The 19956-nt window shown below is 37.7% G+C and overlaps 1 protein-coding gene across 1 annotated transcript; it reads left to right on the top strand.

The window, feature by feature from the left end:
- Window positions 1-229: 229 nt before the first annotated feature.
- On the top strand, window positions 230-19557 carry gtf2e1 (general transcription factor IIE, polypeptide 1, alpha). The gene is made up of 5 exons (XM_051119920.1): window positions 230-299; window positions 1064-1707; window positions 16564-16765; window positions 17860-18098; window positions 18320-19557. Exons 2-5 carry the CDS (start codon window positions 1260-1262, stop codon window positions 18778-18780), a joined length of 1350 nt encoding a protein of 449 aa, XP_050975877.1. The 5' UTR covers window positions 230-299; window positions 1064-1259; the 3' UTR covers window positions 18781-19557.
- The last annotated feature ends 399 nt before the right edge of the window (window positions 19558-19956 follow it).

The raw sequence follows: 19956 nt of genomic DNA, 5'->3' as shown, positions 1-19956 counted from the left end.
GAGACGCAACAAAATGGGCCCTACACACATAGTTTTTTTTTTTTTTTTTTTTTTCATTATTATTATTATTTATTTATTTTTTTGCTTCGGGCTAAATATATGAACATTTATTTGCTATCTTAAATGTATTCCAACGGAATGAATTTACATTAATTAATACATAACTTTTACATCAATAATTATAAATGATTTTTTTAATCGCCTTTAGACTTTTCAGCAACATCTTATGCGTCATTTCCGCTGAACGTTAGCGTGATGCTGAACTAGGAAACTTGTTCAGATCCAAAAAGGAGGAAAAGGTTTGAGCTGTTTTTATTTCTAACTTTCCTGCTTGTATGTTATTCATGTTGTTGACGGTATTAATATATCCGTATCTTTTAATATAATCAATTTCGAGAGTCTTAAACTCCTCCATAAGAAAAATGAAGCTTCATTGGGTAACGTTAGTGAGCTGCACTGTCACATTGTTTTGGTTCATGTAATTCATACATTATGCATTCGTAGCCGGACTCAATTTCTCTTGTTTCTAAATTTAAAGTTGAAACTGAAGAAACATATGACCCTCCAACACAATGAGCCCCCTTACATTTATATATTTAAGCTGTCTGTTAACATGCATATTATAATATTGTAAGTAAATAAATGAATAAATAAATAAATGTAATGAACTGATCATTGTTGTTGTGAATTGTGTTGATTTAAATGTCATTAATGTAAGATTATCTAGCTAGCTAACATAGATTGTTCATAGAATGAAACTGTGAGAATGATAATCTTGGGAACATCTGTAATATATTGCACCAAACAATTTTTAATGAGTTTCCAGCTGTCTGGAAGTTAAGTTTTGTTGTTTTTGTTTTCATAGAAAATATTTCTAGAATTTTTTTCTGATACAAAAATATGTTGTGAAAAATAGCTGTTTAGCATATTTATAGCACGGAATGTTAAAATCAGTTTTTTTGCTACCATTTTCTCTTTCTAAAAAAAAAAAAAGAAATAGAACTGTTGACATTTGGATCATATGTGTAACTAATCTCTTTTTCTGTTCTTCCACTTTTCACAGATCACCGTCGTACAATGCCAAAGTCATCCACTTGATTACCTTTTTGAATACCAGACCAGCTGATTCTTCCTATTGCAATCCATTTCTATTCTTCCTAAAAACATATTGTTCCTGGTCTTGAAAATACTTCCATCTCCTGCCTTTGCTGTTTCTCAATCCTTCCTCTGTTTACTTTACTCTTTCCCTCCGCTCCGTCATGACTGAACCAGAGCTGCTCACAGAGGTCCCTGCCTCTCTAAAACGGCTGGCCAAGCAGGTTGTGCGAGGTTTCTATGGCATCGAGCACGCTCTCGCTCTGGATGTGCTGATCCGGAATCCTTGTGTACGTGAAGAGGACATGCTGGAACTGCTCAAGTTCGACCGCAAGCAGCTGCGCTCGGTTCTGAACACACTCAAGGCCGACAAGTTTGTCAAATGCCGTATGCGCGTGGAGACAGCGCCGGACGGCAAGACAACGCGTCACAATTACTATTTCATTAACTATCGGCTGCTGGTTAATGTGGTGAAGTACAAGCTGGACCACATGCGCAGACGCATTGAGACGGACGAACGGGACTCGACTAACAGAGCCTCCTTTCGCTGCCCCTGCTGCATGAACACATTCACTGACCTTGAAGCCAACCAGCTATTTGACCCCATGACTGGTGAGTATAAAAGTGGGAGAGAATGTTGTAAACTGTCATAACATCTACTGTTATAACATCTAACCCTAGTGCCAAAGATATCATTTGGCACTAGGGTTAGATGTTATAACAGTACATATGTGCAGCAGTAGAAATGAATCTCCTGTACCATGTGAGTATGAGTAGGCAGAACTGTGTTATTATTTGCACATATACTGCTGTTTAAAGGGGTCCTATTATGCTCTTTTTCAAAGTCTTGATTTTGGTTTGTGGGTGTATTAGAACATGCTCTCATGCTTGGTGGTTTGAAAAATGCATTATATTTCACATAATTTACATTATTACAATACCTTTCTCCCAGCCTGGTACTAACGGCTCGATTAGTTCCGGATTTAATGAAGGCCAGCCTTTCGAAAAAAGGAAATGTGTTGTGATTGGTTAGCTCTCCCACTGCGTTGCCATTGGCGAACTGCTTAGACAGTGTTTCAGTACTGCCACGCCCCTTGTCAAAGCAGTTAGCGCAAGCTAGATTAATAGTGAATCTTACGTTTTAAATATGGATATTTTTCTTACAAAAACACATCAGTTCGCTACACGAGACCCCCGGGAGCCGTGTGAGACACTTTTTATTATGGATGGATGCACTTTATTAGACTTTATTAGACTCCAATTGCATTCGTCTGAAAGAACAAAGTCATTTACACCTAGGATGCATGAAGGGTGAGAAAATAATACGCTACAGTAGTGTTTCGACCTCCTGTACTGCACACATCTGTGGCGCATTACAGCTCTGAAGTGGCAACTCTAGTCAATGCTTGTGTTGAAGCGGCTCTCCGCGCTGCATCGCTAAAGTTTGGCTAATCCCCCACCTCGTCCCTACACACACCCCAACAATTTGAATTTCCGTAGGCAGGATTTAATTTAATGATATTCTAATGGACCGCGTTGTGACATCATTGCATGTGGAAACAAACGTTGTAGTCCAAAGGAGCCATTCGTTGTAGTTCTTGAAAAGAGATTTTTTTAAAAAACGAAATATCTCCCTTTGGAGTAGACTTTGAGATTTGTAACTTTGTAGATCTTTTTTATGCCTGAAGATACACACCACACATTGACTAAAATTCAAAAAGTGAAAAAGCATAATAGGACCCCTTTAAACGTTTGTCAGTAAGATTTTTTTTTTTTTTTTTAAAGAAAAAAAAAATGTACGCAAGGATGCATTCAATTCATCACAAATGACAGTAGAGTCGTTTATAATTTATAATTTCTATTTTAAATAAATGTTGTTAAACATTCTATTTATGAAAGAATCCAGATACATGTAGCAATCACAACAACTTCAACCATTTTCAGAAACAAATCAGCATATTAGAATGATTTCTGAAGGATCATCATTGGCACTTAGTGGCACTGAAGACTAGATTAATGCTGAAAGTTCTGCTAGAAAACTAAATAATTTCTCAGTATTATTTTTTTGTTTTTAACTGTATTTTTTTCAAATAAATGCAGCCTTGCTGAACATGAGACTTCTTCCAAAAACATACATTTTACCGTCCCTACAATTATTTATAGGATGATGCAAGACTTTGGTCATAGTGTCTGTCCATACTAGGCTGGTCAAATGGAATTGAAATCAGTTAAAGTAAATCAAATGTGCTAAATTATACATTTACATTTACATTTATTCATTTAGCAGACGCTTTTATCCAAAGCGACTTACAGGTGGGGAATACATCAAGCGATTTGTCCTAAAGAAGCAGAACGACCTACGAGGTGCACAAAATACCATATAACAGGCATTGTTCAATTAAGTACAAGCTAGAAAGGGAAAAGAGTAGAAAAGGAATTTTTTTTTTTTTTTTTTAAAGTCAAGTAGTGTCGAAAGAGATGGGTTTTCAGCAGTTGCTTGAAAGTTGTTAGGGAGTTGGCATTCCGGATAGCGGTGGGAAGATCATTCCACCAGCCAGGAACGGTGTAAGAGAATGTTCTGGAAAGTGATTTTGTGCCTCTTTGTGATGGTACAATGAGGCGTCGCTCACTGGCGGATCTCAGAGTTCTGGAGGGAGTGTAGATTGGTAGCAGTGAGTGGAGGTAGGCAAGCGCCGAGCCTGTGGTTGTTCTATAAGCAAGCATCAGTGTCTTGAATTTGATGCGAGCTGCAATTGGGAGCCAGTGCAGGGTGATGAAGAGAGGTGTGACATGGGCCCTTTTGGGCTCGTTGAAGACCAGTCGTGCTGCTGCATTCTGAATCATTTGTAAAGGTTTGATTGTGCATGAGGGAAGACCGGCTAGAAGAGCATTGCAGTAGTCCAGCCTGGAGATGACCAGGGCCTGGACAAGAAGTTGTGTGGCCTGCTCTGTTAGAAAGGGCCTGATCTTTCTGATGTTGTGTAGGGCAAACCTGCAAGATCGAGCAGTTTTAGCAATGTGGTCTTTGAAAGTCAGCTGGTCATCAAAGATAACACCAAGATTTCTGGCAGAACTTGATGGGGTAATTGTTAAAGTACCTAAGTTGATGGTAAAATCATGTTGTAGAGTCGGAGTGGCAGGGAAAATAAGGAGCTCAGTCTTTGCCAAGTTGAGCTGTAGATGATGTTCTTTCATCCACTCCGAGATGTCCGCCAAGCAGCCTGAGATCCGTGCAGCTACTGTTGGATCATCTGGTTGAAATGAAAGAAAGAGCTGCGTGTCATCAGCATAGCAGTGGTAAGAGAAGCCATGTGCCTGTATGATGGGCCCCAGTGATGTAGTGTAAATGGAGAAGAGGAGGGGTCCAAGAACTGATCCCTGAGGAACCCCAGTGGCCAGATGATGTGCTTTGGATACCTCCCCTCCCCAGGCCACCCTGAAAGACCTACCTGTGAGATAGGATTCAAACCAGTGAAAATTATTAATTAAATTATTATGCATCTGAAAATGCATAAGACAACTAAATGAGACATGCTGCAAAATATATACACAATTATGCATATTCTAATACACATTTTCAGAAGAAACTATCTTGAAGTTCTTAATACCAAGCTGGTCTCACATTTAAAGGGGTCATCGAATGGCCATTTTCAACAAGTTGATATAAAAATTCTTAATGAAAATTCTATAACATACTTTGGTTAAAATTTCAAATGGTAGTGTAAAACAGCACCCTTTTCACCTTGTCAGAAACGGTGAACCATTTAGGTGCATGTTTCTTTAAAAGCTAATGAGCTCTGCTCACCCCGCCCCTCTTTTTCCGTGGGGTGATGCTTGGTTCTCTTTGAGACGGTAAACTTTAGCCGCATTTAGCTGCGGAACTTGCTAACTAGCACATTATTAGGAAAAGCGATTTGCTAAGATTAATAAAAAAAATACTAACTTCTTCTGTAGGTGAAGCTGGATCACAAATGATTTGCGCAAACATAGACGCATTTAGATAGATTAGGGGGCGCATTCCCTTTTAAAAACAAAAGTAATTCTCTGTGTCTTCAGCGGCTCAGTTGTCAGGAGTAAATGACGACAGAAGTAAATGTTCATTATTACATCCAACAACAGAACACCTCAATCATTTAGGAGACATTGGTGGACTGTTTAACAGCAGGTCTGTGCAGAACTACATCACTCTGCCAAGAATCTCAGATCAGCTTGACCTGAGAAAGTGGTGGTTTATGGGGATTTAAAAAAAATTTGTTGGATTTTTATCATTATAGGGCGGTTGTGTACACACACTGCCAACACACATTTATGTTTAAACAACATGTAAAAGTGACTTTGGCATCCGATGACTCCTTTAAGGGATTGTATCATCATTTAGAAAATCCTAAGACAAGTCTGTGTTTGATCTCTGTTGTCTTTTTGCCCACTTTTGGTAAGTACCTTTTAATGTGTAAGTGAGTGATAAATTAATTTTGTCACTTGATTCACACATTGGCAGAACTGTATTCAGACACATGATGGCAGCAGAGGTCAACGGTTGTTTTCAACACACTTGAATGAACCTCACTTGGAGACTGATGCTGAATTGCGTCAGTTGGCAGACAGTAATCGCAGACAGGAAGGGAAATGAAACTTTATTTTAATACGTTTAAAAATAAACAGGCTGTAATCTCGTAGAGGCGGCTGTAAGGATTAGCACACCGCTTTGGCATCGTCATCATGCCTTTCTGCTTCTGTGCCTACTGTTTTACACTTCTGACTTCAACAGCTGCTGATTTATGTACTTAGCGAAGTACACACAGACGCAAGTGCTGCTCTTGACGTGACTTGCGTTATAATGGTTGTATTTGGGAAGCTTTGCACACTGCTGGCCGTCACTGTTTAAGGTTTTATTACAGACTGAATCCAGCAAAACCAAAAGTCTGCATAGTGTGTGTGTTTGAGTCCATTCCAGTAGTCTTGAATCATGTATAATTGATCTAACTGGTGTTTGTGTTCAGAAGAAAAATATATTTGAGAAGAATCTGAAGAACAGACTCTCAATGACACTGAACGCTGAGGACTTGTCTTCAGGGTCACTGAATAACACTTTACCTTTTTTAATGCACATGAAGTGTGTATGTACAATGATAAAAGCTTTGAACAGTGTTTGTACGGAATTGACTGAATAATTAGGCTCAATAAAAAGACATTAATGTGGTTTCATCAATTAAAGGAATAATTTTGGTTATTTTCAAACCTCAGAGTAAACAAACAGGAAATGTTAACAGTAATGGACTTACAATGGAACCCTGGCTGACAAGAAAACCAGAGGGCTTTAGCAGAAATGTGCAACTCATATTTTTATTAAAGCAATTCTTTAGTAATAAAATGTGTGTAATAGGAGTTGTAAAACTGTAAATTGTCTTTTAAGGGACTGCTTCTGTAGATGGAGAAACTTACCATCTAGTGTGTTGAGTTGCTCTACAGTGTTTTCGGATAGTATTTTTCTGGTATCTGCGCTTATCAACCAAACATGACTTTGCAACCATTAAAAAGTGTTATATATATATATATATATATATATATATATATATAGTATAAATGTATGAGATAGGAAATTAATTGTACTACATTCATCATGTTGTCATCATGTAACCTACAGCATTAGTCAAGTTGCGTTAATGCAATTCACAAATCCTCTCCCATGGCCTCATGGGATAGTAAATCGTCCATTATCATTAGATTTGCACTTCAGAATCTTGCCAGAAGCAGTAGGCCACTTTTTGCCTGCTGTTATTTGAACACATACTACATTTGCTTACTATATAGTAAAGAAGTAAGCATATTCGGATGCAACCAGTTTTTTTTTCAGTGCTGTTTAGCCCCATAACATAACTACTGAATCTTCAGCACGATCAGTGTAGTTAGACTCAAGTGAGTGAATCAAAACCATACAGTGCAAAATGTTTAATCCAGTTATACTGAACAAATGACTCTTATGGGCCATTTATTTTCAGTGAATCAAAACCATACAGCACAAAATGTTAAATCCAATTCCTGAACAAATGACACTTATGAGTCATTATTTTCAGTGAATCATAAACATACAGCTCAAGCATTGTAGTCATCAAATCGGACCATATAATGTTCACCGTATGATTAAGATTTTGTGGGGAAATTAGGCAAATAGATGGGCTGGGCAATATACCGGTAGACCCGATTAACCGGTACAGATGTGTCAACTGGTAGAGATTTTCGACTATCGTCTCTGTTGTGGTTACACGCTTACGTGACATTGCTATGATACGTGGTCACAAACTTATCGTTTGCACGCATTTTTAAGCACGTATGTTTGTATATTTTAAAGGGGTCATCGGATGCCCATTTTCCACAAGTTGATATGATTCTTTAGGGTCTTAATGAAAAGTCTATAATATACTTTGCTTAAAAATTCTCAATGGTTGTGTAAAACAACAGCCTTTTTACCTTGCCAAAATCAGCTCTGCAAAAATCATCTCATTCTGGTCGAGGCTGCTTTGAATGCAAATGAGCTCTGCTCGCCCCGCCCCTCTCTTCTCTCTGTGGAGAGACGAGCCTATTTACTTTAGCCGCGTTTAGCCGCTAAACTTGCTAACTAGCACATTATTAGGAAAGGCGATCGCAAAGATTCATAAAAAAAAAACCTTATACTCACTTCTGCTGTAAGTGAAGCTGGATCATGAATGATTCACGCGAACATAGACGGATATATGTAGATCGGGAGGTGCATTCCATTCACAAACAAACGTAATCCACTGCATCTTCAGCGGCTCAGATGTCGGGAGTAAATGACGACCACTATGTTCATTATTACATCCAGCAACACAACGCCTTAATCGCTCAATCGGAGATATTCTTTTCTAACTTACATCCCTGCTCCGGCATCGAAACAAAGAGGGCGGATTGTTACAGCTAATCTGAGGTAAAAAGCTCATGTCAGTCAACTATTGTGGGAGCGGCCTCTGTCGGTGTGACACCACAACGACAGGCATTTGATAATTGCTCAATTTGAAAAAAGGGATATTATTTTTACAGATTAATTAAAAACCACTGCATGGATTTTTATCATTATATAGGGTAGATTTGTACATACACTGCCAACACACATTAATGTTCAAACAACATGTAAAAGTCAACTTATTTGTATGTATTGTATGTTTTTGTTAGTGGGAACATATTTTACCTTAATATATACGTGTATGTATGTGTATTTATATATTTATATATAACTTTTGTTTTGAATCAATTAATCACGACTAATCGTTTTGCAGTTCTATTGTGGCTAAAAAATGTGTGTGTGTGTTTTTTTTTTTTTTTTTTTTTTTTTAGTATTGAGTTATTTTTGCTGCTTTATAGGCCTTAAACAGTTAAATACACACATTTGTGTATCTGTCAAAAACGCTTGTCTTTGCAAGTATCCTTGAAACAGTCATTTAGGTCTCAAAGGGGTCATATGATGCAATTTCATGTTTGCCTTTGCCTTTGGAGTGTTACAAGCTGTTTGTGCATATATAATATCTGTAAAGTTGCAAAGGCTAAAGTCTCAAACCCAAAGGGATATTCTGTATGGAAGTTAAGACTCAGCCACGCCTTCCTAAAATGGCTCATTCAAACACACTCCCACATGTCTACGTCACGGTGTAGGAAGGTTTACAGCGAGATTTCTTTTCTCGCTGTAGTATTGTTGTAGCTGTCGCCATGTTGTGGAGATGCTGTGTGTTTCGTTGCAAAAGCGAAAGTACTTTGTTTGGCCTTCCACATGAGTACAACTAGAAATCAGTGGTTAAGTTAGATTTCCTACACTGTTCCAGAACAGTACAACACAAATATTTGAGCATTTTATGGAGGACTGTCTCCTGAACCTGGGAGAGTAGCCTACAATGCCGGCTGTGCACACTATAAATTGAGGCAATTCCAACTTTGCAAGGACAGCCTGGTGCTTCTGACTCACAGCCTGTAAGTACATTTTCATATTTAAAGAATTTGCTACTGGTTGTTCAAATGCGAGTTTTGAGCAGTGTAGATTAGTGCTTATTGTTTGTCTTTTCTACAATCACAAATGCAGACATGGCAGTGTTATGTTTATGCGGCGTGGTGTGTAAAAAGACAGTATGAGTCATTATAAGCAATAACTATGTCCTCACTGGATGCAACAAATGCCTCATTTCTAATGGGTTTTATTGTTTTTGTCTTATCATGCTGGGACACTGCCTCACAACATGCTCATATCACCCACTCTAGATAGATAGATAATTTTTGTTTGTTATTTCTTTGTCTTTGTCCCTGACTTCATGCCATTCCTTCTATGTGTGAACCCTATCTGCATTTGTATAAGTGTTGCTACATAGGGCATATGAAGACCGTGTTGTACCCAACAGACAGGAGGAACTGTTCTGTACAGAAAGCATATGTTTAAGAGAGTGATGGACCCATGAGGAACAGGAATAAGAGAGAAAGTATTGGAGGACTGAGAGCAGTGCCAGAGGTGAGTGATGAGTGTTAGAGGAATAGAAAGGCAGGTAAAGACCACGTGGCACGTGTTCACCCTCACCTCTGCTGAAAGCAAACTGGCAGGCAGGGAGGCAAAGCTGTTGCTAGGATACACATCAGGATTGGCGAGGATAGAGCAGAGGAACGGAACAGCCAACGATGAAGCACCTAACCCTGTGTAGACCCTGCCATTATAGGCATACTTATTTCCCATGTTCTCCCCAGGATTAGTATCACTGAAAGGATTTTATAAACGTGAGTTTCATGATGCACAGTGTTCTTTGTCCTCCGAGTAGGCTCAAATGTGGATGTTTTGCGATTGGCTGTTTTCATCCCGTGCTGCCTTTTGTGCTTAGGTGGCTTAGTTGCATCTTAGAACAGGAGAGTGTATTGATCTGATTGGTCAAGCGGATCCAGGTCCCCCCTCGTTGAGCAAAAAAAAAATTGATTTATGAAAATCTCTTTGATTGGTGAGGTGTTAGGGGAGATAAGGAGATCTGACAGGTCAGGCTTGCACGGTAATAAGTCACTCGCTGATCCTATCTCGGCACGTCTTCACGCTGTCTCATTTCTGTTATCTCCCTCTAGTCTTCCTTCCTTCTGAGTCGCACAAGTGCATATAGCAAAGGCCGTAGCCAACCGATATGTAGATGCCTTATTTGTATTATGTTTGGCATCAATTGCATGCTATAAATAATCAGCAAAAGCTAGTGGATCATCTCATTTTTGGGCATTTAAATGCTGTTTCTTTAGTCCTGCACGTGTCTGGAGTGGATGCTGGTCAATGGATATTAAATGTTCTTCACATCATTTTCAGAGAGCGCTTTAATCAGTGAGCACTTTATTTAAAATGATGCAAGTTATATAACCTTGGACCTAATACAGATTATTTACTTCATCTGGAGTTATTGAACTACCATTAAATCATCTAGAATTAATTTTTAGGTTAAGTGCATCTGATATTGGATGAAAAAAGAGTGTGTTTTTTCTGATGTGGTGATTTGTTACAGTTAGGAATATGAACAGGCATTGTATTCTACAATTGATTGATAGATTGATTCGTTTTTTAAAAAGCTAATTGTAGAATTGTTTTTTTTTTTTTAGAGACAAATAAGAAGATATGTGAACCAGTTGTTTGTCTTTTTTATTTAAGAGTTCAATATATAGGATGTTTGGCTTGCTAATACCACCAGTTTTATGTATTTGATAAATGTGACGCTGGACCACAAAACCAGTCTTTAGTAGCATGGGTATATTTGTAGCAATAGCAAAAATATCATTATGATATTAAGTAAAGATCATGTTTCATGAATATATTTTGTAAATTTCCTGCCGTGAATTAGATTTAGATTAGAATTTGATTAGTAATGTGCATTGCTACTTCATTTGGACAACTTTAATGGTGATTTTCTCAGTAGTTTGATTTTTGTTTTTTTGTTTTTTTGCACCCTCAGATTTTTCAAATAGTTGTATCTTAACCAAACATTGTTCTATCCTATCAAAACATTGACCCTTATGACTGGTTTTGTGGTCCAGGGTCACATACATATGATTATACTACTGTTTAATGTGCAGAGTTAGTGATATTTTTAAAGAAATTACTTTTATTCAACAAGCATGCGTTAAATTCAATAGTAATCAAAAATAATATTTCTATTTCAAATAATTGCTGTTCTTTTAAACTTTCTGTTCACCAAAAATCCTTAAAATGTATCATGAATTCCACAAAAATATTAAGCAGCACAACTGTGCTTATATTAATGTTTATTTCTGAAGGATCATGTGACACTGAAGATTGGTATAATGACTGCTGAACGTTCAGCTTTCCCATCACAGGAATAAATGACTTTTTAAAATGTATTAATATAGAAAACATTAATTTTAAATTGTAATAATATTTCACAGTTTTACCGTTTTTACTGTATTTTTGATCAAAGAAATGCTGGCTTTGTTAGCTTAACAGGCTTCTTTCAAAGAAGTAATTTCAACAGCTTCACAGAAGTGTAGTAGATATGCCCATCTGGGCATTTACTAAAGACGCTAATCCAGTGTGAACTGCTGATGATTTCAGACGTTTGTCCCGAAAACTAATCCTTTGTGAATAGGCTTTTAGATGCTGTCTGTACAGCTTAACTTGTATTAAATCCAGAACAGTTATTTGAAGTCATCTATATACAGTCCTTCAAAAGAGAACAGTTAACTGTATTTTTTTACTTTATATTTATTGTAATTATTATTATGCTGCAATTAGAATCATTGTGGTACATTTGTCACAGTTGCTCAGACCCCTCATAAAAAAACTTTCTCCTCTCACAAATGCTGAAATGATGCTGGATTCATCTTTTAAAGGCTGATCACAAAAGTCCTTTTGTTCTTTGGCGTAGACGACGGAACAAAGCACCGTCCTGTTTTCAAAAGAGCTCTGAATCACTGGAGTGAGTACTATGTAATTTAAACCAGACCTATTCATATCTCAGCGATAATACAAAAACTATCAACACAAAGACACCAACCCACTTTTCTCCGACAGAAGCTTTAATGTATGCCTGCGCGATAACAGCACTACGCCATGTTCCTTCAGATCATTGCGACAGTGTGTACGCACAGACTCTGTGCACACTTGGACTGAAACAAACAAAGATGACAACCAGAGTTTGTGCATGTGCCATATTGCTAATTGTCCAGAGCTTTAATTTTGATATCTCTACAGAATTATTTTGGCTGGGAGCCTCTACTGGCAAACTTTCTTGATATAACATCCCTGTGGGTCAGTGCCTCTTTTTTGTCTCCCTCAATTTAGTGTAGGGCTGGGTGATAAATCCATAACGATAATTATCGCCCGATATTTATTTCCTCGATAAACAATAACAAGAGTTCAATAAATGTTCGATATAATGTTTATGCGGCAAAGGCGGAACAAAAGAGCACTGGTCACTTGAATTTAGTGAAGAACACAAATAACTCTGTTTAAAGCCAGATGAAATAGCGCTGACAAACAGTAGAAACACTGTGCGCAACGATACAGTCAGAAGACTTTTTAATCTACAAATCACCACCATTTACCATAGATTTACTGTAGTAGCACTAACTGCACAGTGGTATTGTGTCAGAAATGTGGGTATTTTTGTCTAATTTTATTATATTATTAAGGAGAAGTAATGGCATATAATTACTGTATTTTTGTGATTAAGCTCTAGCTATAGCGTTTATGCATTTATACTCAAAGTATTAAGACTACTGTTTTTCATACAAATCTCTAGGAACCATATTACATTTTTACATTGGTATTAAGGTGCTATGTTTATGGTTTGATCTATTTTATGGTATAATCTATGGATGATACTATGGAAGAGCAATGTTTAATAAAAAAGAAACTCAAACAGTCAGAATAATTAAATTTCACCATATAAAAATGAGGTTTCTACTATTTTTACAGATATTACTGATTTTGATAATGAACATAAATCTACATCTGCATGCTCAACTCAAGCTACAAATGTGTATTTCTAAGAGACAATTTTTTTATTTTTTTAATTAATATTATCAGGCAGCACAAACCTGTTTCTTGATTTGAAACAATATTACTCATTAAAAGTGCAGAACTAAGAATTTCTTTTTCTATTAAGATATTTATTTTGTTAAGGAAAATGACTAGAAGAAGTGTAAAGAATTAAAAAACATTAAGAGTTTGTTATGTTCTGACCATAAATAATAGTTTAAAGCCACAGTTAACCATCTGATTTAAACAACTTTCACATTGTAGCAAAAATGTGCCTTTAAACTTGAAAGAAATAAAAATTTGACATTTATCGTAATAATTATCGATATCGATTGATATGAAAAAATATATATATCGTAATATTTTTTTGGCCATATCACCCAGCCCTAATTTAGTCCTTTCTGAACTAGTGAGGTTTTTTTTTTTTCTTTTTTCCCACCTGACAAGGTGCAATCCGGGCGCAATTCTATGTTAGAACGCTGGCTCTTGCGTCAGCAGCACCGCATGCATGCGTTGTGGTTCTCTCCTGAACCACGAAGAGAAGATATTCTTGACTAAAGTTGTTATTTTTGTTTTCATAAAATTAAGGTTGATGTCACATTTACTCTTTTAATGATGTCCCCAGTACCTTTCTAGGCCGTGCGTTGCTATTTTCGCAGGGTCAGAAAGCTCTTGGATTTCATCAAAAATATCTTAACTTGCACTCTGAAGATGAAGGAAGGTCTTACAGGTTTGGAACGATATGAGGTTGAGTGGTTATTGAGAGAATTCTCTTTTTTTTTGGTGAGCTATCCCTGACGTCAAATATGTCAATTTAGTGCATGTTTACATAGATACAAAAACACATTCTGTGTGAACAGCCTCTTGGAATGCATCTGCTTTGCATCCCTTACTCTTACAATACATGATGTTTGCCTATGTCATGTTTATTCAGAAATTTAAAATGCAGCCTGTTATCTCAGCATTCCTTATCGCTTGTGCTTTTTCATTCTTTTTCTTTTTTTGTGTGTGTTTAAAAGGACAGGCAGACAGACTGACTGACCAGGAGGGCTGCAGTAAAATTGTTCTCTGCTCTCCGGGCTTGTCGATATTTCCTCTGGAGCTGTGTCAAATGTGACGGAGACCTTTTTTTATCTTGCCTTCACCTGAATGTTATTTCTTTTCTTTTTAGGGTCTCTCTCTCTCCCTCCCTCCGTCTCTCTCTCTCTCTTTTGTGCTTGTCAAATTGTTTTCTTTTTTGCTCTCCACTCCTGTATTGGCAGAGAAGACATTTGTAGTAAAAGGGCCTAGCTGGAGGTGGTTGTTTTTCAGGAGCGCCTTCACAGATTTTGTTGTCAACTTTCCAGCAAAGCTTTTAAAATGGAAATTGCGGCGAATCGTTTACTCGTTCGATTCCCCTCAAGGCCAGAAACTCGGAAGCTGTTTTACCATGCACTCAGTGCAACAACATGGAGTATTTTAGCATAAAAACCATATTGCAGTGTGTTCCTGATAGCAAAACATGAACACGTGTAGACTGACATTCTGGATAAAAGAGCACTATTAAAGGAAGGTTACAATATCAGCACCATCTGTGACTGACCATTAAATGCTAAGTACACACATATGTGAAATATGTCAAGGCATGTTTTTTTTATATTCAGCTAGTAGCCGGCGTACGCCACACACTCATACAGAGGGCCCTGCTGTGTGTGTTCTTGTCAGAAGGCTGTAAATAACTTCAGCAGCAGATGGCAAACCAGACCAGCTTCACTTGCCATGGAACCGCCAGTGAATTCTGGGGCCGAGTGTGTGTTCGAGTATGTTTGTCCTTGTGTCTGTGACTGTTCTTCCTCTTTCCTGATTCAATAATATTAGATGGTCAGCAGTGGTTTTGGCGCTGTCCTCTAGATGGCATTGAATTGTAACTGTAATTGGACTGGACCCTGTTTTTTCCCTGTAGTCCTTTTAATATTAATTTTTCATTTTGCTAGCAGCGTTATTTTATTTTAATATCTTTATGCCACAAGCCACAGGTTTTTGATATAATGGCCATAACTGAAGATAATACTTCTATTCAGCAAGGATGTTTCAACCAATCAAAAGTGACAAAGACAATTATAATGTTACAAAAAAATTCAAATAAGTGAACTTTTTTTTTCATCGAAGAACCCTGAAAGTTAATTTTTTCGAGGAAGACATTCCAGGATTTTTCTCCGTGTAGTGGACTTTGATGGTGGCGAATGAGTTGAAAGTCCAAACTGCAAGGAATAAGGTATTTTTCTATTGAAACGATCTGTCATTTTCTAAAAAAATATATACTTTTTAACCTCAAAAGCTTGTTTTGCAGTAGCTCGACTTCACACATTACACAGTCACGTTGGAAAGGTCATGCGTGACGCAGTTGGAAGGCAAACGCTTGACAAAAAAATGGTAAAACAACTGTGTCGAACATTTTTGAAGTTGGAGGAGAAAATGAGGTAGTTTTTCGTCCTACTCTAACTTTTTAACTGGAGCACACAGACGAAGAACTAACTGTGCACGACTATTCCAGCATTATTATGTAATGTGTGAAGTTGCGCATGTGCATTGCTGTGCATTGCATGTGCATTTGTGGTCAAAAGTATATTGATTTTTATTTTTCCTAGAAAATGACAGATTGTTTCGCTAGATAAGTACCTTATTTCTCGGCTTGGATCGTGTAGAGCCCTTTCAAGCTGCACTGAAACTGCAATTTGCACCTTGAAACTGTTGGCCACCATAGAAGTCCACTATATGGAGAAAAATCCTGGAATGTTTTCCTCAAAAACCTTAATTTCTTTTTAACTAAAGACAGAAAGACATGAACATCTTGGATGACATGGGGGTGAGTAAATTATTAGGAAATTATTATTCTGGAAGTGAACTAATCCTTTTAGAAATCTTACCAACCCCAAATTTTTGAACAGTGGTGTATTTGTAATTGAATCATTTTATTTTAGACTCGACGTGCAGCATTGGCCAACTCCAGCATACACTGCTAGTCAGTTATAATGAGAGCGTCTTGCCAGACTGATTTGTTGTTAGCTTGAAAACTTTGTATGGTGACAACATTTTCTCACCCTCTGGCTACTGATGTTAGTGGTTCCTGGTTTGAGAGCAGAGCCAAATTTTATATCCCAAAACTGCCTGGTGGAAACGCCAAAGGATAGGGGGGCCAGATTGGGTACTGGCTCCAGCTCCACAATTGGCACCATGTCTGTGGGAAATGGGGACATGGAAACCCAGCATTTGGAGCCTCTGGCTAACAGGGAACCAGAGATATAAAGCCCCTTGACAAAGTTTTTCTAGGCTCTAACTTCCAAACTGAAAGACCTGGAGGTGCCAAACATGATGGATGGGGTTTGTGTGGTGAAGTGGTTGAGAATGAGGGCTGATAAGCAGAATGTTACTGTTTCACTTGATATTTTATGCTTAAGACCTTCTTTTCTTAAACACAGGAACGTTCCGCTGTACCTTCTGTCAAACAGAAGTAGAGGAGGACGAATCGGCCGTGCCAAAGAAAGATGCCCGTACTCTGGTGGCACGATTCAATGAGCAGATCGAGCCCATCTATGTATTGCTGCGAGAGACGGAGGACATCAACTTGTCCCATGATCTTCTGGAGCCCGAACCATCAGAAATCCCAGCCCTGAAACAGAGGTCAGCAACTCCTGTTGTTTTCAGAGAGTGTTGTTTTCAATTAAAACTATTAAAAATATTTTTTATTAATTAAAACTGAAATCTATGGACACCCATTTCTGCCACTGAATAAAAGATAAAAGGTTTATTGTGACTTTTTATCTCGTAATTCTGACTTTTTTTCTCAAAATTGTGATATAAATTCACAATTGCGAGTTATCAAGTCACAATTGCGAGATAAAAAATTCAGAGAAAAAAGAATTGAGAGTTTGTATCACACAATTCTAAGAAAAAATTCAGAATTGTGAGGAAAAAGTCACAATTACCTATTTTTTTATTAAGTGGCAAAAATGAGCTTCTATAGAAATCAAATAAAAGCTTAATAGAAATATTAAGAATAATAACGAATAAAAATTGCAAGCAAAACAAAATTAATAAAAGCTTCACTAAAATTAAACATTAAAACTCACAGTTCTGACATTTTTATTGCAAATGCAATTCAGATTTTTTTCTCAGAATTGTGCGATATAAAATAAAGCCGAATTTTGAGAGGGAGAAAAAGACTGATATGTTCTCCGAATTGTGAGTTTATATCTCATAATTCTGATTTAACTCTCAATTGTGAAAAAGTCACAATTGCAATTCTAAGCAAAAAGTCAGAACTGTAAGTTTATATCTCGCAATTCTGACTTTATTTCTCAGAATTGTGAGTTTATATCACAATTCTGAGGAAAAAAAGTTAGAACTGTGAGGAAAAAAGTCACAATTCCTTTTTTTGACTTTTTTTTTTTAGTTGCGGAAATGAGCTTCTATAGAAATAAAATAAAAGCTAAATAGAAATATTAAAAATAACAATGACAGAAGCACAACAAAATTACTAAATGCTACACTTAAAATGAAAATATACTGAAAATGTAAAAGTTAATTCAGAATATTAAATACTATACATATTAAAGTTTTAAAATAAATAAAAAATATACACATATATTTTGAACCGATTAACAAAAAACGATTAGCAAAACTTTATTGTCATCTGCATTGTCATGGCCAACTAAAGTCAGGTTTATGTTACGTCAACATTTTCTCAGTAATCCACCTTTGCTTTTTTTCCACAGTCGGGAACGGGCCGCCCAGGCCGCAGGAGGAGCTGGTGCAGGGGCACCTGGTCGGGAAGTATGGAAAAACAAAGGCTCGTCGTATGACCTCTACTCTCAGGATGTGGTCATCAGCATGGAGGACCAGGAGTCTCAGCCTGGCCAGACCACTGAGGGAAAAGCCCCCAAAGAGAGGCCCGTATGGCTGACGGAAAGCACAGTGCAGGGGGCGTACAGCGAGACAGATGCTCTGAAGCAACGTGAGTCACATCACTATTTTCAAAGTGTTTTTTGTGGTCATGGCTGCATATTAACGCTATGATTTATGCATTTCATGATTTAATACTTGGATGGAAGGCAAGATTGTCATTGAGAAACGACTTAAATTACACCCTGTTCCTATGAAGCTGTCATATGGCTTTAAAAAAGGTTAAAAAATGTTCATCTAAATTCGCTCCATCTTCTTTTCTTCCTAAACCAGCTGGCGAGGAATCTATGGTTACCCAGGAGGGTATTCCTGGACGAGGAGCCGCACAGGATGAGAATGAGGAGGTGATGCTGGCTCTCCTCATTCACGAGAAGAGGAGCGGAGGTGGTCCAGGAGGTGCTGTTGTTTCCAGACCGACCGTTCCAGCGGCTAACGCCAGCGACTCTGACAGCGACACCAGTGAATCGGACGAGGACTCGCCACCTCAGGCTCCAGCCCACATTATGCACAATGCTACGGCGCTGCGGCCAGGAAAACAAGAGGATGAGGAGGACGAAGATGATGATGATGAGTTCGAGGAGGTCGGGGACGACCCTGTGGTTATGGTAGGAGGAAGACCCTTCTCTTACAGGGAAGTGAGCCAGAGACCCGAGCTGGTGGAACAGATGAGTGCTCAGGAGAAAGAGGCGTACATCGAAATGGGCCAGAACCTCTTCCAGGACATGTACTTCTGAGTTCATCAAGTCTGCATCACATTCGTTCTTTCTGTATCTCACTTCTTTTCAGAATAGTTTCAAATGGTCTTCTTTGCACACTCTCAAACGGTGTTGTGCGACGTGCCAGAGCTGAGAAATGTAGTGTTATATCCGTTGACCGTTCTTCTTTTTTTCTCACCCCACTGCCATATCCGCATATTAAACTACTCTGGTGCCAATGATACCAAAGTATCACGGTTGTAAACAAGAGTATCATACATTGGCAAACACGCTCGCAGTGCTACTTTTCCAGTTTGTTTGCAGTCTTGCCACAGTCAGAGACTTCCAAATGAATAACAGTGTTGGAGTGACCTCTGGGATGGTTTTACTCAAAAGAAAACCCTAATCCGAAGGATTCTATTGAGGATTTTCTGACATTATTAAATTTTGAATGACAGAAAGGGACAAATGTTGTTTTGCTGAAAGCTACAAAGACATTTCTGCATCTTCTTGCTTATTATGGCTCTTTTTCTCAACAGTATTTAGCAGGACTTGCGGTTTGAAAGGAAAGACAAGTGATTTTCTTTTCGGATGACTGCCTTGACGTGATATTAAATAGGGTTTTGATGAGATATGTTTGTTTAGAGTAAGATTGCTTTCCTTTCACAGCAGAAATGAGCACTTTCTTTTCTGATCTCTGCCTCAGTGGACGTTACTTCACTTTTGTTTGTTTATCCAGAAGTGGAAAAAGGATGTTTTTTTTTCAGTTTGTTAGACGTTTTACAGTAATAAAAAGCTGAGTGTGAAAACTTAAAATTGTGTATTCATGAATCTGTGTGTGCAGAAACCTCAATGAAAGATAAATATGAATGAATACAGTTGAAGTCAAAAGTTTACATACACCTTGCAAAATGTTAATTATTTTACTAAAATAAGAGGGATCATACAAAATGCATGGTATTTTTTTATTTAGCACTGACCTGATTAAGATATTTCACATAAAAGACATATAGTCCACAAGAGAGAATAATAATTTATAAAAATTACCCTGTTCAAAAGTTTACGTACGCTTGATTCTTAATATTGTGTTGTTACTTGAATGATCCACAGCTGTGTTTTTTGTTTAGTGATAGTTGTTCTTGAGTCCCTTGTTTGTCCTGAACAGTTGAAATGCCTTCTGTTCTTCAGAAAAGTCCTTCAGGTCCCACAGGTTCT

The sequence above is a fragment of the Labeo rohita genome, chromosome 9 (assembly GCF_022985175.1).
Source record: "Labeo rohita strain BAU-BD-2019 chromosome 9, IGBB_LRoh.1.0, whole genome shotgun sequence".
Taxonomy (NCBI): Eukaryota; Metazoa; Chordata; class Actinopteri; order Cypriniformes; family Cyprinidae; genus Labeo; species Labeo rohita.
This window is presented reverse-complemented; position numbering and strand designations above follow the sequence as displayed.